Source organism: Triturus cristatus, chromosome 6 (assembly GCF_964204655.1).
Source record: "Triturus cristatus chromosome 6, aTriCri1.1, whole genome shotgun sequence".
Classification (NCBI taxonomy): domain Eukaryota; kingdom Metazoa; phylum Chordata; class Amphibia; order Caudata; family Salamandridae; genus Triturus; species Triturus cristatus.
Window position 1 is genome coordinate 1,427,201,297 of NC_140589.1, and position 24,862 is coordinate 1,427,226,158.

Genomic DNA, 24,862 nt, shown 5'->3' on the forward strand with positions numbered 1-24,862 from the left:
TTGTACCTCTTAAAGTATAACATGCTGTCCTCACGCATGTTTATAAGCTGCAGTCTACGGAAAAATGGAAAGTAACAGGAATCAATTTGAAGAAATTGTTCACAAAAAGAAAGAAGAGGGACTGTCTGCAAATGATGTTCTGTTGGTACAGCTCATTCAGCCTGAAATTGCCCGGGGCACTAATGCACACTTATGGTCCCCAGCAGCTGTTTACGCAATGTCCATGTCTTGATCTAAAAGCATTAGTTCTGCGAAAAGCAGAGGCGCTGCTGTGTCTCTCTAGGGACAGTGTATCAATAAAAGCCTCAGGTTAAACAGTGCCCCTGTCTGTACAATCATAGTTTGATCATTCACGCAAAAGCCAAGGGTGAAAAAAATACAAAACCCTTTTAGCGAGCGGTTCCCTGAGAGTTTGATAATTCAAAAAAAATCTTTAATACATTTACTTCATTGTAAAATATACTGTCAGTTTTATTCTGAAAATAAGATATACTTTTTGAAATAGTAAACATATCAACGCTGCTCAAACCCTTTTGTGGGGGCAGCAGAGCGACAGAGGTTCTGGGGGGGGTCTAGGGGGCACCATAGTCCCTTTTACAATTGCACTTTTATTTTAGTGAATTTTTGGAGGGCACTGAAAGAATGTCCCACAGAATTGCACCTCTTAATTATAAATAATATTAGTGAACCCAAGTAAAATTCTGTTTTCCAATAAAGCACTTTGCCAAAATAAAATCACACTTCTGATGAGCGGAGTAAGCTGCTGTGGAATTTTACATCAGTGGAGTGCTGAATTGCCGCCAGTGGGATGGAATTGCCCCAATTGCATTGTAAGCTGAAGGGGAGGAGTTGTAGTCATTAATGGGCAAGGCACAGCGGATCCACAGATGATTATCATCCACCTCAGGCATTTGATTTGTGTGTCTTCGCATACCTCCAGGTGTCTCCCTTCCTGAAAACGCATGCAACTTTGCTGCGGTCAAAGGCAGGCATAAGTGGGTTCCAGTGAGACACCCCGACAGGTTGATTAGGGGTGTAGGATAAGCGGGTCTCCAAGGGAGAATATTATCATTGTGGAGAGTGCATCAACATCACCTTTCTTCATGTGAAATATTCTACATGCTAAGCCTTAGCACTTCAGGAAATGTACAAATGTTCTAGATTTAATAAAGTACCTCTGAGATCTTTTGTGAATCTCTAAATTTGTTCCAAATGTAGAATCTACTCAAGAAGAGCAGATCCCTAACGTTCAGCCATGGCCCTTTTAGACTTAGGCCATCAATGTTCAGTATAACAGTCTGGGATGTGAATAGTGCGACAACTTACAACGACCGTGGCTGGCTGAGGCTCTGTAGATCACCCACCAACGAACCAGGTGGAAACCCAAAGGCAGGTCCCTGGGAATCAGGACCCCAGGCGATAGAATGCACTGAACCAAGAACTGAGGGCAGGTTTAACAAAGGTTCTTTTAGGAAACAGTTGCATGTCAGAATATTGTCAGCAAAAACATAGTCTGACACAAAGATATTGCACCTTAAATATCAGTTACAAAATTATTGTTCCATTGGTGTAAAATCCATTTTCGCACCATGAGGGAATATTTTTGGGAGAGAATATTTCGGACTAAATATTTGCGTCATATGATATTTTGGTTACAATATTCTGGAACCATACCCCGGTAGCCCCTAAAAAGTGAACGATCCAATCTCAATTTTGATCGAACTCCTTGAGAGAACAGACGGTCGCTTTAAAAAACATATCAGGCAAGAGTTCTAAGCTGTACCTAAGTTCTATTTTCAATGCCTTCTTCAAACCTTAATCAAACACAACAGTTCGCAGAAATGATGAAAGAGTGGCACTCAGCAGATAAGGAAACAACTAAATAAATAAAAACAACTTGTGTAAGATTCTTTGTTCTCTGGTATGTGGTTATCTATGGACAACAGCGCACAGAAGGTATAATAACAATCTAGCGTACCTGTCTCTTAGAATGTTCGCTGTACTCCCCTGGAATATTGTGCGCACTCTTGATTAGGGTCCTCGCAATGTGGTAGTAGTAGACACTGATGATGGTGAGTGGGATAAGGTAATAGACGAGGAAGATCATTACGGAGTGAATCTTCGGGTGCATCTCATCAGTCTGGGGATAAGGTATGCATGCTGTGAAGCTGACGTTATCAGTATCGTTGATATGCGCCACTTCGGCGAACACCGCTTCAGGGACTGCCAGTAGCATAGAGATGACCCAGATGGCCATGGCTTTAATGCAGGTCCAGAGTACAGCACTGGAGGTCTGGATATCCATAGGATTTACAATTGCCTTGTGCCTACAGGGGAATTAAATGAAAGGAAAACTTTAGCATTGGCTACATGACAACTTTAGGATTGCAACACATTTCAATAAACAGAATGCTACAAAATAGTTTCATATTTTTCCAGTATTCTTAACAGGACAGCAACTATTCGGGCTATACACATAATAGATTTTTCTTCCTTTCCTTCTTGCTCTTATGTATCACTCTCTCACAGAGTTTTGCATAGATTGCAGTGTGTTTAAAATACTAGGTCAAGCTGTGGGCCCTCAGAAGCATTCTAAAACTGGATCCCCTTTTTTTCTCTAACAGATCCCAGAGACAATTGCTCCAGTGCTGTGCACTGATTGCAATTCATACACATGTGATTGGCTACGCTCGCCTCCATTTGGTTCTCAGACATGAAGAGCAGAAGGGCAGAGATTTCTCAGAGGTGGACGAGCCAACATATCAACAGGGAGAGCTAAGCCAGAGCCAAGCCAAGGGTCTTGCTCGCATTTTAAAGCCCGTGTCCCCGCCAAGTCCTGAAATTACTTGCTATATAAATAATGCAACAAACATCACGCAAAATATGGTAAATTCTCATCAAAATTCAAAAAAGTGTATTTCTTTAACATTTGGAGAGCTTTAACATTAATTAGGCACATTATAGCACTGTACTTTAAAAATACTTTATAAAAGTGATAGTTCTCTATAACTAGTAGTCTGAGCTCAAATATTTGAAAGTGTTTTCCTACACAATAATGCATAAAAAACTGTTTTAGTGAAATACTGTATTTGCTTATGACCACACAATTTAAGCGGGAAAGTGGCGATGTACTCACACTTTCTGGTTTCGCTTTGTACAAATATGGGTCTCTATTTGCCTTTCCTTAGTTCCTTGTCTGCAGTTTTTAAATATAGTGTGAACTTGGCCTGAAGACTGAGTGCTTTACAGGAGCACCACAGTGGCATAGCAAGGAGGGCTGGGAGAGACGGTCCACCCCGGGCAGCACAGGTTTTGGGGGCGGTGACCTTCCTCCCCATGCTCCTACTTGCGGCGGTTGTGGGCAGGGAACGCAGGAATCGCCAGCCCCCTCCGCTCTTACATGCGGCCGCCGCGGGCAGCAAAAGGTCTAGCTACTCCACTGGAGCACCAGTTGCATTACAATAGGTCTCATGGGTTAATTATAGGTAAGGGAAATTAAGTTATGTGCCTAGAATCACAGGAGGTTTTGCGAATGCAGAGACTCAAACCTGGTTCCCTAGATCCACAGTCGGCAGCTCTGATAATAATGCCAGATCCTGGATAGAGGGAAGGAGGCAGGCAGAAGACACATGAAAGTTCGGCTCATTATGGGCTCGAGGTTCCAATAGAACCTAGAGCTGAGCCAGAACCATGCTTCATGCTCCAGCTTGGCTCGAGGTTTCAATGGCTCGTCCACCTCTAGGATTTCAATGGAATATTACTTCACTAATGTCTTCCAATTTCTTATCAATTTACTCTGCTGTCAAAAGATATATAGTGCACAATGCCAGTTCTTACGTAGGGCTTTGGGCCACCCAATTGCTTATAATTGGTTTACTTTCTTGTCAGTCTTCTTAACTTCCTTTTTATTGGATGGCTTTCATTCCTCTTCATATGTTTGTCTCTATCCTGAGGCATAACTTCTTTCCCACTCTTTTGATTGGAAGACTTTTTCCCTTCTTCTGTCTTTTCCCCTTCTTCTGTTTACACTCAGAGAACTGCTTTCTCCTTTGGCTTTGAGCACTCTATGGGAGTATATGTATTTACTTGCTCTCCCCTCTGTTCTGCTCCCACTTTACATCCCCAAACCGTGTTGCTTCTCCATTCTCCTGGCCATCCATTGTTTCTCAACCCCTACTTGTCTGGCTTGTAGTTTTTGTATTCTCCCACCCCCGGCTCCTCCATTGCCTCCCAAACTCTCCTGCTCACCACTATTCCTCAGTGGTGTGGACTTGCTGCCTCCCCATCCCATTTTCAATAGTATTTATTTGTACTTTTTTACAAGGGCCCAAGAGGTACAATGTGCTATGAGGCCGCTCCTTTCTCTAAATGCACTTTTGCAAAAAAAAATGTATTGTTTAATGAACGTCTGCAGTTGTAGTCATTGTTCTTTATAAGGTGTATAGAAAGAGCCAGGTTTTGACAGATTTAGTGAAGGTCAGATGTCAGACTATGCTGCAAACGTGTGGTAACTTCATAGTAAGCATCCTACAGTCTACACATTCTGTATTCTGTAAGTAAAGGCCTGATTTAGATTTTATGGACAGTTTACTCTATGAAAACGGTGATGGATAACCCATCCACCAAAATATAAATCCCATAGGATATCATGAGATTTATATTTCAGGGACGGTATATCTATCAGAGTTGTGACGGTGTAACCCATCCGCCGCATTCTAAATCAGGTCCTTTGTTTGTTGCACTTATATGCATTACTGTCCTCCTATCATGATGTGTGTGTATCTTTGATTTCATTGGTTAAGTATTGATGATGCTTACATGACATTCCAATTTCGCTTTGGGGATTCTTTATCAGTTGGATCTTGTCTTGAATGGGAATGGATGCTCCTATATAGCGCTACTAGTTAATTACTTGTGACTGCCGTATCTGCCTCATTTATTCACCACATATTGGCAACGAGTTTGAGAAGGACCCAGAACTGGCACCCACTGTGACCACATTCACAGCATTGTGGGCAAATGATGACAATGGCTTAGACTGAATAATTGCCTTTTTCAAACTATTAAAAGCTGAAGTGTGTTCTTTCGACCACTCAAATTGTACTCTTTTTTTTAGTAAAAGACCACAAAAGAAACACATTATCAACACATTTTTGCACAAATCTAGAGTAATATTCGCACAAACCCAAGAATGACTAGGGTTCATCCTTACCATCAGATGTCTGCATGATCCGAATGGACTCCTACAAATCTTTCTTGGGAGATATCCCACAAAATAAATTTAGGAATAGTGTTTCACAGTGGGGCTGTCAAGAGTGAAAAGGATCTCCCGCCTAAGTCAGATTTGTTTTAGGTGGAGATGTAGAGAAGCCTTTCACTGATTTATCTTCAGCTGCAATTTAGTTTGTACATGATAATTCTTGATTTGAGGAATTCATGGACTGTACTATTTATGAGTGGTGCGCCTAAATCCTTGATATGTCCATCCATCCAGACTGTGGAAACAAACATTATTTTTGCTTTAGGGGGTTTACTGCACATTCAGCACAATGCTCTATTATGAGCATCCCAGAAATGGTGGTGGTAATTTGCAGCGCCAAATTTACCAACACCAGGGGTTTTCTGGTAACAACAAGGGTGCAGAAATATCAACTTTACCGGTGGAACCCTGAGGCACCCCTGAGAAATGACCCGCTAATTGGTAATTCTGGGTTCAAGTACCACAGTAATTCCCTATTTTCCCTGGGAGTTCCACCCCCAGATTGCAAATGCCAAAATCTCTGGATGAAACAAAACAGATATATTGGGTTCCCAAGGATTTCGTAAATCTTCCCATTACCGGCCCCATCGGAATTACCAGACCCCTCAAAATGATGGCTTAATTGTGGGTCAGTGTATGCTAGAATGCACAGCTTTGGCATTCTGTTCCCGTATTGTTACCATAAGCAAGGTCGCCCACAGTGGTGGCTCCTCGAGGGAGTGCTTCGGGGCGGTGGGCGGGGCAGGGGAGGGGCAGGGTGGGGGTAGTAAACTCCGGAATACAGCCGATCAGAGTTGAGTAAATAAATAAATATATAAAACGAATTACATTACGTGCGCTGCAACGCCAAATCGGCGATGCAGCGCGCAATATAATTTGTTTTATTTATTTATTTATTTGCTCAACTGCTTTCAGCTGTATTTTGGAGTTTACTACCCCCCACCTTACCCCTCCCCGCCCCGCCGCCCCGCAGGACTCCCTCAGGAGCCGCCACTGGTCGCCCATAATGCATCACAAATGTGCTTTGTATAACCCACTGTCCTGCAGCTCACCAGCAAACCCTACAGATACCTGGAGGCAGTTTTCAAGAAATTCCATTGATAAATCGTGTCTCTTTTGACCTTGACAGAAACCAAAGCATTCAACCACACAGCAAACAGTTAAACCTTAGTCCTGCTCCCTTCACTCTCAAATTGACAGACAAAGCCTGTTCATTTCATTTATTTATTGTATGCTGCACACAGAGAGCCAAAGGAACGAAAAATCGATATATAACGTTGTAAAATACATTGTATGAATAACTCATTCCTGAACATGTGTGTACTTTCATGTTTTAATATTCCGTAGCTCACTGTTTGCTTTAATATTCCGCAGCTTACATCAATGGGCTCGGTATTCAATTAAATATTTTTGAGTTATGCCCCGAGAAAAATATGAGAAGAAAGATTAAAAGAGGCGCATTGTCTTTTGGGGCATAGCAAGAAGCATTGAATCATATGCATATTTTAAAGGTGAAGGAATTCTCCCTCTGGAAAGTCTTGCACTTGGAATCAGAACAGATCAGCAAATCGGAAATGAGAAAAGTGAGGAAAATGATTAGAGAGGGATAAAAACACCTCAGGTGTTAAGATCATACAAAGAATATATATGTGGTGTGTACAGAAGATATGTGGAGACTGAAGGTTGCAGTATTTTACAATGACACACATATCTCTTATAACGACCCCGGGTGGTTTTATTTATGTAGCACATGATGGTTGAGGATGGTTACGCGATATATACCGAGGTGGGCGAAATGGTGTATTTTTTCTTGTATAATATCAGTCATACCTTCAACAATTTCGGGTTCTATGCGTATTATGCAAGAAATTGTGTAATGTGAAAATTAGGAATTTAGCAATGTTTTGTCACACACTCTAGCAGAGGCCGCCTCCGAAGGGGGTTCTCGAGGACCGGCGCCATAATGGCCGTCTGAGCCCACAAGGAACAGCCCAAGGCCCTCTCCTCTAACCTCCCTCCCCACGAACAAAGGGAAGAAGGAAAGGGCGAGGGGGATATAAGGCGACGCTCCCCCTGGGCAGCTCACCTTTTACATGAGGGAGCTGGGGGAGTGGCACCAACGGTTTTTGAAACAACAAAGAACAATCTACAAGCTGTCAGGGTGATTTATGACCCTAGGATATGCAAATGAGCAAAAGACAAACCAGTGATTTATGGCCAGCCGATGATTTATGGCTGATGATTTATGATGCCTATGCAGAATGATTTACAACAACAAAATGATGACAGATTTTTGACAGAATGATTGATGACATCACGATGATTTATGACCATGATTTTTGGTGGCTGATTTATGATGATCAGGCAAAGCGATTTATGACAACAAAATGATGACAGATTTGTGACAGTATGATTTATGATACCCGATGATTTATGACCCAATATTTATGATGTCCAAATGACACTAAGTGACAACCAATTGTGATAATGTATGATAATGATTTATGGCCCGGCCCGAGAAGGTGTCCAGGGGAGTCGTACAAATATGACGTATGTATTGAGTAATAAAACTGTGGCCAACAACCACCACAAAAACAATGACTGTTGGCTGTGTGTAGTAATACAGATACACAGGTATGGTACGGTTCCGGGAATGGGTGCAGTGCGGCTGTTAATAATTTTACCATATGCTTGCCATGTCTTGGGGTTTCTTGTTCGGAACAACTTTGAATTGTTTTACCCATGTTCTGCTAATACAAGCCTATATGATGCCAAAGAAACTTTCAGAAATGGTATCGCACAAAAACAACAGAAATATGTATTTTCTGGAGCTCCAAAAAATCCATCAGAATGAGAATTAGGCAGAGAGGAGAGAGAGGTATAGATATACTTATAGACATGGGTGAGACAGAGAGAGAGAAAGTTCTCTTTCCTAAGGGGCCCTTGGGAAGTGGGGGGGCGTGGGTAATTGCCCACTTTACTGTGCCTTAAAGGGACTCTGCTGCTTACCAGTTAAAATGATCTCTCGACGTTTTTTTCTAAAAAATGTGCACTGTCCAGCCAATCACAAGGCAAAAAGGTTGCACAATACCATTGTCGATCCGGTTTCCATAAGTTACATCCAGTAGGAATCTAATGGAGCACATTGGGCAGACAGTCCCCTCTATACATTGTTTGCCTTAACCACATCTGAATATAGCTTCGCAGTCAGTATTAGGTTTATTCGGGATTGTGCTTCTGTTGTAATAATTATTGCTTAAACTCATATTCATATGTCCATTTATGTGCTTGTTCATTTTGTAAAGGCAGTATGAATTATTGCACAAGGTGTGAATAGAAACACAGATAAACGGCGACCTTTCAACCACACCTAGCACTCAGTTCCGGATAGGTAATGATTTGGTGCACTTAAATCTAATATCAGCCTTGTATGATATTACTGCGGAGCAGAATGAAACTCAAAAAAAGAAAGGGAATGGTGCAAACACAGAAAAGGTCAACAAAACTTCAAGGATGTTTTTAGAAAAGTTCTTCTTTTATTTAATTCCACTTTTAGGATCCAGCAACCAAAGCATACAGCCAACGCGTTTCATTCAATATACATTGAACTTCATCAGGGCTTGTAGATCTTGTTCTGCATTAATTTTCACTCCTTGTGCTAGTATCAATAATGTACAGTAGGCCATATGCGGCTTTCCATCAATCAGTTAATTGCTAATATCCTACACTAAGGAGAGGCCACCATTCCTGTGATTTTTGCGATTCCCAATGGGTCGTAAACCGAGACCTACCTCATGAATGTGAATGAGGTAGGTCTATTTGTAACCCACTGGGAATCGCAAACAGTGTAAAACACACTGTACTACATCACTGTTTGTGATTACCTAATAGCGAATAGCAAAAATTCGCTATTAGGTAATCGCAAACACAAAGGTATGTACATCTGGCCTTTTGTCACTTACTTTTCTAACAGGATTTACTTTTTTTAAATGAGGAAATTCAATTGTGTAATCAACTGAAACATCATATAAGTAGATCAGCTGTAATTGAGCATTTTTTATGCTTGCAAAAAGTGTTAAAGTATTACCAGCATTTAGCCTAATCCTGTTCATGCCGATCTGATTTATTTGTTTTCAAGTTTTGTAATTCAGTGGCATTGCCAGTGGCGTAACATCAGCCCCCGCTGCCCCAAAGGTGTGGGAGGGTCTGGAGCTCCAGGGGGGGCCCTCCAGCACTGTGCACAGACAGGAGTCCCTGGCCTGAGAGCTTCTGACTGAATCGGGGGGAGGGGAGGGGATGCCCTCCGTGTAGTTTGCAGGGGGACCCCTCATGTTTTGTTACGCTATTGGGCATTGCATTTGTAGGGCTCACATTGCCATTGAAATGTAGTGGTAGGTTCAGGTGGAGGGGGCCCAAACAGCAATTTGAAGGGGACCCCTTTTTATTCCCAGCCATCCCCCATGTATGCTCCCATTTAGAAGAAAAACAACATAGCATACTCACATATATCAACAGCTACCCACATGGGAAACTTTTAAACTCTAGCGCATTTGATAAATCCCAGGCCTAGTGCAGTCTTATCACAAAGATCTCTTGCACTGTGGTCCACATGACAAGTTCCCACTTAATTCTGATGGGACCTATAACAGCAATTGCCGACCCCATTACAATTAAGAGACCTGTGGGAGCTGATTCCCCTGGCAATTCCTCTTTCCTTATCCGACAATCAGAGTCCAACTGGTAAAGGGCCAGATTTTCCCTGCACCCAAAGTTACCAGTAACAACAGAGGTGGGAAAATACCGGAAGACTTCCCAAGACACTGGTATCGAGGGCCACAGACAACTCAGTGTGAAGAGCAGGGTGCCATGGAGGGAAACAGCCTTTTCAACGCAACCGTTACAACACATGCAATTATATCGCATGCGTTGCAACGCAAAAGATGTACAGCAATGGGACGAAAGTGGTGGATTTAACTACAACACCTTCCCTACTCTTGCACACACTGGAGTTGGAATAGAAAATTAATCTATTCCAACTTCCAGCTCTCCCCCGACACAAAGCCGGGGTAAAGTTTTGCATTGCAATGGCATGCGATGTAATGGCATGCGTTGTAACGTCACATATTCATGGAGGGCCGTTGGGCCGCCCGGATCTCCCCTACTGCTGCCACGCTTGCCCCCTGTTAGAGCCCGCCGTCCATAGTTCCCGCCGCTGCCTCCCTGCGGCCCCGCCCACCACCAGCCCATTCGCCGCCCCGCTCCCGCCACCCAGCTGACCCGCCCTCCCGGGCTCCTTACTTATGACGCCCCCAGAGCGACCGCGCAGCGGACGTGCGCAGCGGGAGCACCGATTGAGCGCCGAAGGTAAGCCCGTCTGCGCCCGTCCGCGCCTGGACCGCGCCCAGCGCCAGACCCCCTGGCCCCCACAGAGGCCACCCTGCCCGCCGGACCTACGACGCCTCCGAAATCAACGCACTCAACTCCGGTCGGATGCCCGGCTGCTACCGAGCCACTCCAAGACGGACCAACAGACCCTTCTGCTGCCACTCCTGCAACTTCTCCTGCATCAGGACCTGCACTACACCTGCCAAGCCGAGCACCAACAGCAACCACCTGAAGTGCATTCTACTCAACACCCGCTCAGTCCACAGACACGCCATCCAACTCTGGAACCTGATCGACACAACATCCCCGGACGTCGCCTTCCTCACGGAGACCTGGATGAACGCCTCATCAGCTCCCGACATCGCCATCGCCATCCCGGACGGATACAAGATCACCCGGAGGGACCGCGTCAACCAGACCGGAGGAGGCATCGCCATCGTCCACAAGAACACCCTCCGCATCACGACCAACACCGACGACACCCTCAAAACCGCCGAACACATGCACTTCCAGATCCACACCGACCCCAAGACCACCCTCAGAGGCACCCTCATCTACAGACCCCCAGGGACACGCACACAATTCAGCGAAGACATCGCCGACTTCATCAGCCCGCACGCCCTCCCCTCCGCCGACTACATCCTCCTCGGGGACCTCAACTTCCACCTGGAGAACAACAACGACCGCAACACCACCACCCTTCTGGACAACCTCGCCAACCTCGGACTCAAGCAACTGGTGACCACCCCCACCCACTACGCCGGACACACACTCGACCCCGTCTTCTCCTCCAGCAAGGACATCGCCTTCAGCCACGCCACCAGACTCCACTGGACGGACCACAGCTGCGTCCACTTCAGCTTCAGAAAGAACACGACCCACCACCACCAGCAACAGGTCGCACGCAGAAGCTGGAACAAGATCACAGCCGACCAGCTTACCGCATCCCTGAGCCAGGACCCCCCCGCCAGCTCAGCGAACCCCAGCCAGGCCGCCAACAACCTCACGAAGTGGATCAGCAGCTGCGCGAATGATCTCGCCCCGCTGAGGACCCAGCCCAGCAGACCCAGCAGTAAGAAAGCACCATGGTTCACCGACGAACTCAAGAGCTCAAAGAAGAACTGCCGAGCCCTCGAGAGAACATGGCGCAAAGACCCTACACCAGACAACATGACCACCCTCAAGCTCGCCACTCGAAAACACCACCAACTGATCCACGCCACCAAGAAAACCGCATTCAAGGAACGACTGGACAACAACGCACACAACAGCAAGGAACTCTTCAAGATCGTCAAAGAGCTCTCCAACCCCAACGCCGGAATCAACGACATCACCCCATCACAAGACCTCTGCAACTCCCTCGCCTCCTACTTCCACAACAAGATCGCAGACATACACAACAGCTTCAGCGCACAGCCGATGCACCCCACGACCGCACCGGCACCCCCCACCTCCACCCTCCGCACCTGGACCCCGATCAACACCGAAGAAACCCAACGCACGATGAACTCCATACACTCCGGATCGCCAACCGACCCCTGCCCACACCACGTCTTCAACAAGGCCGACTCCGTCATCGCACCCTACCTACGGGACATCATCAACGCCTCCTTCGACACCGCCACCTTCCCGGAGAGCTGGAAGCACGCCGAACTCAGCGCGCTACTGAAGAAACCATCAGCGGACCCCACCGAACTCAAAAACTACCGCCCCATCTCGCTCCTCCCGTTCCCGGCCAAAGTCATCAAGAAGACCGTCAACAAGCAGCTTGCCGCCTTCCTCGAGACCAACGGATCCCTCGACCTCTCGCAGTCTGGCTTCCGGGCCAACCACAGCACTGAGACCGCCCTCATCGCAGCCACCGACGACATCCGAGCCCTGCTCGACAACGGGGAGACTGCAGCCCTCATCCTCCTGGACCTCTCCGCGGCATTCAACACTGTCTGCCACCGCACCCTTGTGCAGCGCCTCAGCAACGTCGGAGTCTAAGAGAAGGCACTCGAATGGATCATCTCCTTCCTTGCCGTAAGGACACAGAGAGTCCGCCTCCCCCGTTCAAATCAGAAGCCACCGAAGTCATCTGCGGCGTTCCTCAAGGCTCCTCGCTCAGCCCCACCCTCTTCAATGTCTACATGAGCCCCCTCGCGGCCATCGCACGCCAGCACAACCTCAACATCCTCTCCTACGCCGACGACACCCAGCTGATCCTCTCCCTCACCTACGACCCCGCCACCGCCAGAGCCAACCTACACGAAGGGATGAAAGACGTAGCCGAGTGGATGAAGATCAGCCGCCTGAAACTGAACTCAGACAAGACGGAGGTCCTGATCCTAGGCTCGTCACCCTCCACCTGGGACGACTCCTGGTGGCCCCCCGCCCTGGGCAGCGCACCCATACCAACAGACCACGCACGCAACCTGGGCTTCATCCTGGACTCCTCCCTCTCCATGACCAGACAAGTCAACACCGTCTCCTCCTCGTGCTTCAACATCCTGCGCATGCTACGCAAGATCTTCCGGTGGATCCCCACCGAGACCAGGAAGACGGTCACCCAGGCCCTCGTCACCAGCCGACTGGACTACGGCAACGCCCTCTACGCCGGTACCACGGCCAAACTCCAGAAGAGACTCCAGCGGATCCAGAACGCCTCAGCAAGACTGATCCTCGACATCCCCCGGCACAGCCACATCTCAGGACCCCTGAGAGACCTGCACTGGCTCCCGGTCAACAAGAGAATCACGTTCCGACTCCTAACCCACGCACACAAACCCCTCCACAACCAAGGCCCAAGATACCTCAACAACCGCCTCAGCTTCTACACTCCTACACGCCAGCTCCATTCGACCAACCACGCCCTCGCCGCCGTCCCCCGCATCCGAAGGGCGACCGCAGGAGGAAGGTCCTTCTCCTACCTGGCCGCCAAGACGTGGAACTCCCTCCCGACCCACCTCCGCCGGACTCAAGATCACCTCGCCTTCAGGAAACAGCTCAAGACCTGGCTGTTCGAGCAGTAACAGTCCCCCCCCCCCTCCCCAAGCGCCTTGAGACCCCCCCGGGTGAGTAGCGCGCTATATAAATGCTTTGATTGATTGATTGATTGAGGGACACTGGCCTGCTACTGCACTGTGCATGTGCCTCTGGTCCGTCCACAAAAGTCAAACAATAAAATTGACCACTCACTTCGGTTAAATTGACCACCGTGCAACTATGAAGTAAAAAGACATGTGCTGGGTTAAAATAACAATGCTTGCAGGCAATTATCCAATTAAACGCATTTATGATTTGTTTGTTTTGGAATATCTTTATGCACCAGCAATTAAAGTAACAATCAACGAAGCGGTGATTAGAGCTCTCTGGAGCTCGGTAATGGCCTCTGCACTCCTCAACACAGACATTTATTTTCTTTTAATTTTAATATCCGTGTTCGAATCCTAACATCCTTAGGCATTCGCCTCGACTGGCAACAGATTGACTCACTCAGCTTATCTTGGACACCGAGCCTGTGACATGCACTAAATTAGCAATGATTCACTGCACGAAAAAAGAAGAATAAAGGAGAATTAAAATCATACAAGAAGGGAGCACGCACATATCAAGAAAAAAACAGCACCAGAAAGAGGCAGAACCTTATATATTGGAGCAAATGATTATGTTGTCTGTAGGTACAGAGTAGTACAGCAGGGACCTGATTATTATAGGGTCCTGAAGCCCCATCAGTGTGTGACATATTGGGGGGAAGTGAAGTCTCAAGCACACTTATTAAGTGGTTCAGTTAAAGCATGCCCTGGTGAGTGCACAATCCAGTGACACGCAAGGGCAAATGACCTGCCGCCCAATGCGTGGGGGCCTAGCGAGGAAAGTTCCTGGTCTTGAACTTAGAAAACCATGTTCAAATCGCAGTCTTGGCACTTGCATCAAAAACACATGATTGTGACTTAATTTCCGATGGCGAAAGAGTGTAAAATGTGGAAATTCTAGTTGTGCAATTCCCCATGAAGTATGCGATATAGGAGATCGTGTACTATTCCGCCAATTGATGGACTGTGCTCTGTTGCTTTCAAGGTAGGTTTGTAGGGCATAAAAACTAATAGGTACATACATTGGCACCGAAACTATTGCAAGGCCCAGAGATAAGAGGCTAACACATAGCTAATCACAGCGTATGAGAAATACAAAATTGCATCAGTTCAGGTAGCCATATTAGACTGTGAGAACCTCATGGGAATCATATTATCACCTCTCCCTGTACATAAATCACAAGCCTATAATGTGGGCTTACATTTAATTGTAGGATAATATACCTTAACAACTTGTTCTGGGTTAATTCAACCCAGACACAATGGCATTACATGTAGAGGGATTTTTCTCTTGACACCACAAATTCTGCATTATCAGGTAAACGTTCTTCAATTCATGTATTTATTTGACATTACCAGCATGACATTTCTACTGGAAATAGCAAAGCATATAGTTCAAAAGCATAGCATGTGGTTCACGCATGTCATTCATTACATACAATATCATGCAGAGAGGAGGAGAAACATAAAGAAAAGTGATGGTTGAAGCATTGTATAAAGATGTAGTTGTGAGATGAATGAATAGAAAACAGCATTATATATATCCTGTAGTTCCATTGTGATTTTTTCTTTGAAAAATAAAAAACTTTGCTGAGTCAAAGCAATAACAATGGCACCCTCTTGTCAAAGCTGCAGCGCTTTCAATGTAGCTTCCTTGGCTGGCAGTCTTCTACCATGGAAGCAGAAAACATCTATCTGTTCATAGCTATGGCAAGCCCATTGGCTGCTAGTCAAGCTCTAATTAAGGACCTACATCTGAGGAATATGTCTGCTAACTTATATCAATTGTTTGTAAGAAGAGGTGTTGGACATAGGCACAGGACAGACGGATCCATGCCAGATTTCCAGGCAATCGCCATGAAATACATTTCTCACACAACAAATCTAAAAGGAGCGCATTTATGTACACATTGTTTATTCTACAGAACTGACATCAATCTGGCTCCTTTGGCCAATCTTGGATAGCAATGTTTGAATGATTCCTCCCAATACAGATAGAATACACCTCAGGCAATCTCCGACGCTGACCCAATTCAGGAAGGATCTCAATACCCCCCCCTTCAGCGCCTTGAGACCGTCAAAAGTGAGGAGCCATACTATACAAACTTCTGATTGATAGATTGATTGATAGATTGATAGATTGATTGATTGATTGATTGATTGATTGATTGATTGATTGATTGATAGGGTAATTGCTTCTGTTGGGGGCTGGGCCACATTTATTATTAATGATATTAGTTCAAGAAAACTTTTAACAATCAAACAACTATTCAACGCGCTCTACTCATGCAGCCTCAAGCTGAACAACAAAGCAAGGGGGCAGTGAATAGTATGTACACAGACAGTGTAAACGAGTTGCATCAGCACCACATGTTCGCTTGGAGACTCTCCATAGTTGAAGCCAAGGTAATGATTTATGCAGCCCTATCAGCATTCAGACATTTTACTGAATCAAGACATTTGCTACATTGCTGATACACCCAATGTAGCTTCACAGGAACTTGGTTGAGATAAAATGGTCAAATATCTGCATCCAAGAATATGACAATCAAGCATGTTAAGAATAAAATCCATCCAGCAGCTTGATTTTGCTGTCCCCTCTGTTAAAGTTGGGATTCCAAGGGTACACGGTGCGGTTATGTTATCCGGAGTGCAAGCTTCATCTCCAATTCCAGTGGGCTGAAGTGGAAGTATCTTTGTTTCCACTATCCAGTTCTTAAGACTTCCTATAGCTTTCTGAACTTCTTTTGCTGTATCCCTCTAGATGTAGGTGGCATGGTCAAATAAGTAAGTAAAGTACATTTGTGTGTATTTGTGGACACCTAAAAAGATACTACTTTGAGGGCAGTTACGTATTTTGCATTACATGTTCTTGGTCCCTCCTCTGACACGCCTCTACTAATGCCAACTTTAACCCACCAATGTGGAAGCTATGGAGCGGATTCACAAAACCTTTTTCTTAGTCTGCATTAAGGACATTTTCATATTCTTTGCAAAAACTCATGCTCTCAGCACTGTAGCACTTGATGAACTGATGGATTCGGCCTATAGAAAAAGCTCCATTAAAATGGGATGTAAATGCCTAGTGTACATTGCTTTTGAAGACGTGTCTCTAACAGCATACTCATCTGGTTGGTTGTACCCCGGGAAGGGCCGACTGAAAAAACAGGCCTCTTCAGCCCGGCTCAAAGGACTATAAAATAATACTTTTCAAGTGGGATTCGATACATCAATAGTAATCATATCAAAATAAATACTATGGCCTCACTAACATAGGGCAACAAATACTTACAATACACTTGGCTAGTTTCAGGGCCTATCCTATGTACCCCTAACATCGGTCCTATACTAAAATGATTTAATTTAGAAACAAATGAAAACAGTAAACCTTTTCTAGGCCTTGGGAATAACTGGTTACAAAACAGACTTCCCAGGGATGGGTCAAGGCAGCCTGTTTCATCAAAGGGTTTCCAATGTCTGTCGAGCTTGACTGGAAGGTGCCCACAGTAGCACAAGCCCTTTAGTTACTGAATGAGATAACAGATACCCATCTTCCCTGTGACCACTTCTTCTTTCAGAAGAGGATGTAAGCAAGCTGCACACTTCAGACTGTCTCTGACCTCCTCAGAATACTCTTTCACAGTCTGAAGACCAGCAGTTAGCTACCTCTCTAAAACAATCTATATCACACGGGCAATATAGAAATCATAGGGATTGGCTGGCACCCTAGCCAATCACATAGTGAGTACCCTCCAACAACACCATGTATTCTAGGGGCATATGTATCAACATCTCCATTTGCGATTCTCAAATAGCAATTTTTTGAGAATCACTATTTGAGAATTGCAAAACGGGATGTATTTAAAAAATCGCACAAATTTTGCGATTTCTTAAAATTCCTTAATTGCGATTAGCAAATTGCGAAATCGCAATTAAGGAATACCTTCCCATTCATTCCTATGGGCCAGGAGGCCCATAGCAATGAATGGGAAGTCCTTCTCAATTTGCGAATCGCTATTTGCTAATCGCAAATTGAGAATATTTTCAAAGGTGCAAGGGTGTCATGATGACACCCTGATGCACCCCTGAAATCAGCATGTGTGCACATATGGCGCACATACATGCCCTAAGGGCATGTATGTGCACCACATGGCACTTTGAAATATGCAAAAAAGGGCATATTTCAAAGAAATCGCAATTTACCACCAACTTGAAGTTGGTGGTAATTTGCGATTTCTTAAGGAGAAATCGCACAACTTGGGTGCGTGTTACAGTGCATTTCAGAAATCACAATTTGCGATTTCTTAAATGCTTACGCAAACTTAAGAAATCGCAAATTTAGCGATTCCTTTAGATTGCGAGGCTGAAATGCCTCATACAGCTCCTTTTGCGATTTTGTATTCGCAAACGCTGTTTTTTTGCGATCCGCAGCATTTGCGAATACAAAATCGTTTGATACATATGCCCCTTAGTCATCTAAAGAGTACAGTGGGTCAACACAGACCACTATTCAAGACACACTGGCTCTAGACAAAACATCAGATGTCATGACACAATCTATTGGACTCTGTCTTGTGTAACCCCAGCAGACTGTCCGCAGAGGCATCCAGAAACCTCCTGGAGGTGATAATGCTAACAGAATAGCTAAATGAATCACGGGCATGTATCTGCATATATGCTGTCACCTGTAGAAAGAAGAAAAAACACTTTCTTTATTGGCTGACATTAAATACTCGGTCCACATACATATATTTTAAAAAGTTTACACATTCACTCTGATCTGAACTATTTGTTTTTGTAGGAGAATCGCAGTTTTTTACCAGAATAGATATATGCTCTCACAGAATGCATTTATACGTTTTGAAAATGCTCTTTCATTATTCCTTAATTCTGCTCTTTGTTTCACAGTCTCTTGTATGTGACTTACAACTACATTGTAACTATCTCATTCATAGCTCCCACTTACAATGCCTCGCTCTACAGTTCAAATTGTGTCGCTGCTTTGTCAGTCGACCAGCATCAATTCCTGTTTTTCATGCCTCCGGGACACTGCGAACAGACACCTATGTGATAATCTGTCTCTACGAACCCACCCACACCTGTTATAGATTTGCTTCTGTTCCGCAGTTACAGATTTATTTGATTTCACTTTCGAGACATTCTCTGTAATGGTGGAATTTCTTAATTTGAAGCTAGCAAAAAAAATGAATAGGTATCCATCATCAAGGCGCGAATGGAAAGCTATAAATGCAATGAGAAACCCCTGTAATTGTAAAAAACCTCGCATCGCCGGAAATAAAACTGTGTTGCCCACCTTTCATCATACATTACAATCTGAAACATTTATCGACCTTCAGCCGATAGTAATTTTCTTCTTGACATCAGGATTTCGCCCAACACGACAGCTTTAAAACCCCTTTTTTTCTACTACTGCAGAATTATAACTGTGTGGCTCTATTGTTTAAAAGTGCAGAGAAAATAAACTTTCGAAGACTTCAGACCAACTGCCACTGCCACAGTCACATGAAAGGCTGAAGAGTTCAGCGGGCGCCATGTTTAATACTAGAAACTTGTTTTGTTTTTTATAAACATAGGCTTAACCTTACATAAATGGAGATTTTTCATCACAAACACCCACAATTAATTCAACAGGCATGACGTGCAAGAAATGTTCTCCCTTTGCGCGGAGACACTGAGATATTTCTAGGCCTGGGCTAAAATTCCGTTCCGCTCGCGGAAATTGCGATAATTTGACATTTTCGCATTCCGCGGAGAGCGCAAAAATGTAAAAATTTCCGCAATCCGCATTTTACCGCAAATTTTTTGCTTGCTCGCGCTGTAAAATAATACATTCTCGCATGCGCGCGAACGCCTTACCTGAATCCCCACGTTCGCCGACAAGTTTTCCCGATCCGGTCGCGTTCTCCACGAGAAGTTGGATTGTTGGTAGCCATTTGCGCTGTCTCGCGACAGTTCGCGCCCACAGTAACGTCATTCGTCGCGTGATCATGTCTTTCTTCTTGTGATCATGCACCGCGAGACAAGTGAAAACAAGATGGCCGCGCCCGCGAGCAACCGCATGGGTAAGTTGGCGAGCCGCGACCACGCAGAAAATACCACGAACGGGCGGGAAAAAAACTTCCGCATCTTCGCGATCATTTGCGAAAGTGAATTTGGCGAATTCCGCCCACCCCTAGATATTTCCCTGCCCGTGACCGCCATGTCTCGCATGCGGTCCCGAGCATCATGGGAAACCCGGAGAGGAAATTCTAGTGGCGGTCGATCCACCCTTAAAAGGGCTGTGCTACTGCCACCTTGACTTTGTAGCACAGTGGCAGACAAGTTAGTCAGAGCAAGAGTTTCCACAGGTGGAGCAAGCTGGAGTTCCACGTGTGGAAACCCCGCAGTACCCTCATTTCTAAACTGAGAATAGGTACAGCATCCTTGGTGAGGTAGGAAAACTGTAAATTCGTAGTGGTTCACCCACACGGCCAAACTGTAAATGTGGGCGCAAGTTTATTTGAATACCTTCCTTACTAAGAGAAGGTCAAGAGAAATAACAGAGCCCGGTTGGGGATTCATTAAAAATGTATATGTCTTTATCCATTCTTGTTGGGTTGTTAAGAATTGCAACTCGAAGGCAAATGACACTTCCAAATGCAATCAAAGAAGTCAAACAATCCAGGCTGCTGCTTAAAGAGACTGCTTTTGGTGTGATTGAGTCATAAATGGCTTTTCATTTCTCAAGGGCAGTGAAAGAGCTCTGAAGAATCACATTTCCATCTGCTAGAAATATTATAATAATCTGCACAAACACTCATGTCCTGAGCGGAGGAGGCTGTGCTGAAATGAAAATGGGCTGCTGATGGATTCATGATAATGAAAGAGTTGCATCAGAATGTGGATGAGCTGGCAGGATGGCATCGCATTTGAAGGCTGTCATTGACTGCTTACTGGAAAGGCATGTTCTCAGGGTTGGAGACACAGAGGGAAAGGTGAGAACATCATAAGAACATGTCAGTGAACTATAACTGTATTAAAACATGTTTTCTAGGGGCCTTATTTAGAGTTTGGCAGACAGGATACTCTGCCAAAACAGGGTGGATATCTTGCCTGCTGTATTTTAAGTGCCATAGGCTATAATGAACTTCTAATATGGGAAGCAGAAGTAGCCTAATGACTAGGGCGGTCGATCTCAAATCTGGGGAACCAGGTTTGAGTTTAGGCAATGACGCTCAACATCCTGGGATTCTGGGCAACTCACGTCATCTCCCCTTGCCTAACAAAAATGAATGTGTCCTCGTGTAAGCAACTTTGTGGGTGATACATGCAGTTTTATAGATGCACCTTCCTTCGATGGGGAGCCAAGTAAGACTTTTGAGAGCTGGTGAGATGTGGTCGAATCGTTTGGCTCCTGTGATGAGCCTGGCAGCCGCATTGAGGATTGTGGTTAGGGGCTGGAGGTGGCTTTTGGGTTTCCTGTTAGGGTGGCATTGCCGTAGTCAAGTTTCGAGAGGACTAGTGATTGAACCACTGTCTTAAGATCTTCAGGTGGGATAAACTCTTTGATTTTTTTTTTTAGATGCTTTAGCGTGTAGAATGCACATTTTGCAGTGTTTTTGACGTGATCTTTCATTGATAGGTTTGCATCTAGATTGATACCCAGGGATCTAGCAGATTTGGATAGTGAGATAGGGCTGTTTAGTGAATCCAAGTTTTTAAGCCATTCCTGGATGGGTAGGTGATATTTCGTTGAGGAGATGAGTAGGTGTTCAGTCTTGTTGGGGTTTCGTTTCAGTTATTTGTCAGAAGCCAGGTTTGAATCTTGGTTAATGTAGCATCAAGATGGTGATGTTACTAGGGGATTTTCTTCTGTATTAAAGTTGTGTATCGTCGGCATATAGGTGATATTTGATACCAGCTTGGTTTAGGATAGCTGTGAGGCGTTCCATGAAGAGATTGAATAGTGCTGGTGAGAGTATGGAACCTAGAGGTACTCCTTGAACTGACCGTGCCCTGTGACCCCGCTTCGCGATCTCGCCCTGAGATCAGGCCGCGCCGCCCCCGCTAAGGAGACCCCCGCACTGCCGTGCTGAGGGTCGTGGGCCGCACCTGCCTGACGACACGCACCCGCTCAAGAGGATCCAAAGGTGCCCCCAACATCGCTGAGTCGCACCCGCCCGTGCCGACTCCCGAAAGCAACTACACGTTCTTAAGGATTCCAGTACCGGGCTCGGGGCCTGCAACGCCTTATTTCCCCGTCCGCAGGAGCCGAGTTGCTGTAAGTACTGGAACCCCAAGTAACATTTGCGAGAGACTACAAAGTATCCATTTGAAACTACGAACAAAGAACATTTGCCTATCTAACAATCTGGTGGCATAGAGAAAACGTTATTGGTCTTGTGATAAGTCTGCTGAGATATATATACACCTATTTTTACATAAAGAAGCGTATTTTTCTACATATCCAAGTCTGGCGTCCATTTCTGGGGGGGATTAATGTATTTACTGTGTGTATGATCGCAACTGCTTAACTGACTATCGCCTGGAGAATAGCCTTGGCTGCTCACGCCACGCACCTAGAGGGTGAGCAAGGGTCATTCAAAAGGGGTTATCCTGCGCCCTGACGTGGAGGAGAGGGTTCCTGCTTGACACAAGGGCAACCTTGCGCCAACCAGAGACCCCCGAGTCTAACATTGTTGGCAGCGGCTGGAATTTCGGATTTGCATTTGTAATTTGCATACAGTGAATTATTAATCACCAGATAGTGAGAGCAGACCAAGTAACGCAGCCACAGGTTTTCATTTTTTGAACTTTGTTGAGACATCTGCCATTATTGCAACCATGCCTGGCTCACTCCCTGCTGGAAGAGCACTCTCTGTGATTTCTGGAATAGATGAGGTGGATTGGGAGGAGCTGGAAGGATACACAGTAGAGCAATTGAAAGGCTACAGTGTAAAACTCTGAGTTCCCCATGCTGGATTCAAGAGGAAGATCCAGTACACCAAGGCGTTGAGAGCCTGGAAGGAGTCAAGAGACCCACAGAATGCGGGGGACACTGTTCCACCTGACAACCTTGGGGAGCCCAGCAGAGTCCTGTCCCCAGAGGAGCTGGCAGACAGGGCAGCAGACAGGGCTCATGCAATGGAGATGGCAAAGTTGGCAGGACAAATGGAAATGGAGAAGCAGAAGTTGGCCTTGGAGGCACAACAACGCCAAATGGATCATGATATAAGATTGAAGGAGTTGGAGCTGAAGGCGAAAAGTTTGGAAACAGCTCCTTCTGGTGGCAGCACTCCGCCGGTGCAGGTAGAGTCCAAGGTGTACATCCCCAAAGATGTAGTTAAGGAGTATTTTAGAAAGGATGACATAGGGCAGTGGTTTAGAGCCTATGAGGTAGCCATGTCTTCACACCGGGTCCCTGAGAAAGACTGGGGAGCGGGGTTGTGGGGAAGGTTCCTTGCTGAAGGGCGTGACACACTTTTAGATTTGCCCCTAGATCTCCAGGCCTCATACCCCCATATGAAGGAAGCTTTAATGACCAGGCATGGGTTAACTCCTGAGCTATATAGACAGAGGTTCAGGGAGACAAAGAAGATCCCTGAGAGTACGTATGTGGAGTATGTAACTTTTTTTTGCAGAACACTGGATGGTTGGGTGAAGGGTAGCAAAGTGAATGATTGACAAGGGCTGCTTGATTTAATTGTATGGGAGCACTTGTCCAGTCAATGTTTTCCTGAGCTACGCCAGCACCTGATTGATAGCAAGCTGTCCAACCCGAGGAAGCTTGCTGAGGAGGCGGACCGCTGGCTCAGCACCAGGGTCCACAAGGGTCAAGTGGGAGACTCCGCCAAAGGTGGGCAGGGTCCCCAGCAGAAGAGTGGGGGGGACAAGGGTAAACAGAAAGGGTTCCAAAAAGGCCCCCAAAGTAATCCCCAAGGGAACCAGCAGAAGGGTTCTCAGCCTCCCCCACCCCCGCAGCAGAACAGGGCCCCGACAGGTAGGCCTGTTCCAAAGGGGCCCTTCAATTGTTACAGGTGTGGTAACCCGGGTCACATTGCCTCTGATCCTAAGTGTCGCCTGTTTGGTAAGACAGCACCCACTGGTGCTCCACCCCGGCAAGTAGCTAGTGTTAATTTTGGGGAGGAGGTAGCAGTCCAGGGGGGTGGGGGTCCTGCGCATATGACCCTAGTCTCGCTAGGAGACAGTGAGATGGTCCCTGAAACCTACTTACCCTCGAACACTAAGAAATATGGGCAAGTGGTGACCATCTATGGAAGGAAGGTTGAGGCTCTTCGAGATACAGGAGCCAGCGTGACCTTGGTGAGGCAACACCTGGTGTCTCAAGAGCAGATTGTACCCAATGCCTACTGTAGGGTTGTCAATGCTGACAACATAGAGAGTCGTTGTCCAATGGCTCAAGTTCCCTTTGAGTGGGGGGAGGTCTCTGGTACTCTACAAGCCGCTGTGAGAACTGACATGCCTGTAGACTGTCTGCTAGGGAACGACCTGGAGAGCTCCCCTTGGGAAAAGGTAGAGAAGACCACGCATCTGAGGATGGTGGGTCTACCCGACTGGGCATGCATGACCACCCGGTCCATGGCAGCCAGTAGGGGTGTTGAGAGGGTCCTGGAGCCTGAGGGAGAGGTCCAGGAACCGGCCTTAGGGAGAAGGCGCAGGAGGCGCGGGAAACCGGCCCCCGAAGTTCCCACGGCCCAGGAGGAAGCAGACCCTGAGGGGGATGCTCTGGAGCCTACCGGGGAACAGATTGCCGAACTGGGAGACCTGCCTGAGCTGACCCATTGGCAGCAAGAAGGAGGTCCCTCCAGGGAGGAATTCTGCAGGGAGCAGAAAGAATGCCCTTCTCTCGTGGGTATGCGGCAGCAGGCTGCAGACCAGGCCAATGGTGTTCAGGCCAAGACACACTACGTGTACTGGGAGAGTGACCTCCTGTATTCAGAGCCTAAGGCTGCTGAACCTGGGTCAGCCCGTGTGCTGGTGGTAACCCAGAAGTTCAGAACCTTCCTACTGGAGCTGGCTCATGATGTGCCTTTAGCAGGACATTTGGGGATGGACAAGACCTATGACAGGCTTGTCACCCACTTTTACTGGCCCCAAATGCACAAGAATTCAGATTTCT

General features: G+C 46.1%; 1 protein-coding gene across 1 annotated transcript in view; it reads right to left on the reverse strand.

Annotated features, from left to right (window-relative positions):
- Positions 1–24,862, reverse strand: part of NMBR (neuromedin B receptor) — a 335,270-nt gene that overhangs the window by 23,225 nt on the left and 287,183 nt on the right. The window contains exon 2 of the mRNA XM_085609352.1: positions 1,979–2,327. Coding sequence (XP_085465478.1) covers positions 1,979–2,327 — 349 coding nt within the window. The remainder of the gene's footprint in view (positions 1–1,978; positions 2,328–24,862) is intronic.